Source organism: Lepidothrix coronata, unplaced genomic scaffold (genome assembly GCF_001604755.1).
Source record: "Lepidothrix coronata isolate B3197 unplaced genomic scaffold, Lepidothrix_coronata-1.0 Scaffold442, whole genome shotgun sequence".
Taxonomy (NCBI): Eukaryota; Metazoa; Chordata; class Aves; order Passeriformes; family Pipridae; genus Lepidothrix; species Lepidothrix coronata.
The window spans coordinates 13271-15513 of record NW_016690622.1 but is presented as its reverse complement, the minus strand read 5'-3'; the positions used below and the strand labels follow the sequence as shown (position 1 = coordinate 15513).

Genomic DNA, 2243 nt, shown 5'->3' with positions numbered 1-2243 from the left:
CGGACACTGCCGCTGCGGGAGCCCCCCGGACTGATCCACTGGGGGAGTCCCCCCGGACTGATCCATTGTTGTGAGGCCCCCAAAAAACCACGGGCAGCCCCCCCAAAAGACCGTAGGGAGCACCCCCCAGACTGATCCATTGTGGGGAGCCCCCCTGCCCCCCACATGAACTGATTGATTTTGGGGAGGCCTGTCCCCCTCATTGGCTGTTCCAAGTGGCCCCCCCGAACCTCCCCCCGGGACCACCTTGTGAACTGTTTGACCCCCACCCCCTACCCCCAAATCGGGGGGGCCCTGAACTGCGGGGGTGGGGGGCAGGGGCTGTAACTTGGGTGCTGTTCGGTGGGGAGGTCAGCGGCACCCACCTGAGCCCCCCCCGAATCTTGGGGTTCTCCTGTCCTGTGTCACCCCCTCGCTTTGTTCTGGGCCCCCCCATCGCCCCGCTGTAGAGCCGCCCCCCTTCAGCCCCCCGCGCTTTCTTTTGTGTATGAATAAAGGAGCGGGACCCCCCAGCTGGTCCCCCCTTCACTTCGTGTCTCGCGTCCACCCCGGCCCCCCCGCTCCAGGGTCGGGTTTCGATTTGCTCCCCCCCGGTGCCCATGAAACCCGAGCCGGGGCCGGGGGGGTCGCGGCCCCCCACCCCCTGCGGCCGTCACTCACCCTCCGCGGTCACCGCGAATGTCAGATGTCGGTCACCGTCGATGTTGAATGTCGCGACCCTCGGGGTGACGATCCGGTTACCGCGGCGGGGGCGGGGGCGCGCGGGGGCACGAACGCACAGATCCTGAGACCCTCGGACACGCGGGACGCCCCCCGGGCGGTTTTGGAGGGCGGCACGCGAGGGAGGGGTGAGGGCAGCGGGTGCGGACGCCCCCGTGGGGGAAACACGCACACCCACCGGGAGCCTTGGGACTGCCCCGGACACCTGGGGCGCCCCCGGGACTGCCCCGGGCCCTCCGGACCCCGCGGGCGGGTTTGGGGGTCCGGGGGGTCGCCGGGGGGCTCGGACCCGGCCCGGCCGCCAGGGGGCGCTGTCTGACCCGCCGCCGCAAATGACGGAACCGGGAATGGGGCGGGGCCGCCAGGGGGCGCTGCCGGGGCGCGGCGATGCTCGGGGCCCCGCCCCTCATGAATAACCAATGAGCGGGGCCGCTGCACGGCGGGGCGGGGGCGTGGCCTCCCGAGAGCTTCGCCCCGCCCCTCATGAATAATGAAGGACCCGCGCGCTCATAGCGGCGGGGGCGCTGCTGCCGCCGCCTCCAGCCCGGAGACCCCCCAGACCCGGAGCCCCCCCGGACCTCCCAGCCGGGTGCAGCCTCCCCAGAGCCCCCCGACCCCGGTGCCCCGAGCTCCGCAGGCCCCGGAGCCCCCCAGCCCCCGACGCCCAGGGACCCCTCAAAGCCCCTCCGACTCCGCGGCGACATCCCCCCCCATCACTGTCGTCATGTCGCGACCGATGACCGACGAGGACCGGCGGCGGCAGATCAGCGTGCGGGGCCTGGCGGGGGCCGAGAACGTGGCGGAGCTGAAGCGCAACTTCAACCGGCACCTGCACTTCACCCTCGTCAAGGATCGCAATGTCGCGACACCGCGCGATTACTACTTTGCGCTGGCCCACACCGTGCGCGACCACCTGGTGGGGCGCTGGCTGCGGACACAGCAGTACTACTACGAGAAGGACCCCAAGGTGGGGGAAAGGGGGGTCCCGGAGGGGCTGAGGGGTGTCTAGGGCTGTGCACCCAACAGTGCTGCTACGAGAAGGACCCCAAGGTGGGGGAAAGGGGGGTCCTGGGGAGGTCTAGAGAGGTCCTGGGTGGTTCTGCGGGGACTGGGGGGGCTTCTGAGGGAGGTCTTTGGGCACTGTGCACCCAAGAGTGCTACCATGAGAAAGACCCCAAGGTGGGGCAAAGAGGTGTCCTGGGGAGGTCGGGGGGAGTCTGAGGCACCCTGGGGGGGTCTGGGGGCTGCGCAGGCAGCAATACTGCTATGAGAAGGACCCCAAGGCGGGGGAAAGGGAGGCCCTGGGGGGATCTAGAGAGGTTCGGGGGGGCCTGGAAGGATCGGGGGGGGGGTCCTTGTGGGGGTAGCAACAGTGCTACTGTGAGAAGGACCCCAAAGTGAGGGGAAAGGAGATTCTGGAAGGATCTCGGGGGTCCTTGGGGGAGTAGCAGCAGTGTTACTATGAGGAGGACCCCAAGGCACTGGGAGTCTGGGGGGAGCCGACCGGGGGGGGGGCAGGTTGG

General features: G+C 70.0%; 2 protein-coding genes across 2 annotated transcripts in view; both read left to right on the top strand.

The window, feature by feature from the left end:
• The window catches only part of LOC108509989 (splicing factor 1-like), an 11781-nt gene extending 10742 nt beyond the window's left edge, over positions 1–1039 (top strand). Inside the window, exon 14 of the mRNA XM_017839622.1 lies at positions 686–1039. Within this exon, the coding sequence (XP_017695111.1) occupies positions 686–1039 (354 nt within the window). The remainder of the gene's footprint in view (positions 1–685) is intronic.
• A 317-nt stretch (positions 1040–1356) lies between these two features.
• PYGM (phosphorylase, glycogen, muscle) overlaps positions 1357–2243 on the top strand; it is a 10727-nt gene continuing 9840 nt past the window's right edge. The window contains exon 1 of the mRNA XM_017839621.1: positions 1357–1713. Coding sequence (XP_017695110.1) covers positions 1445–1713 — 269 coding nt within the window. The 5' untranslated portion in view covers positions 1357–1444. The remainder of the gene's footprint in view (positions 1714–2243) is intronic.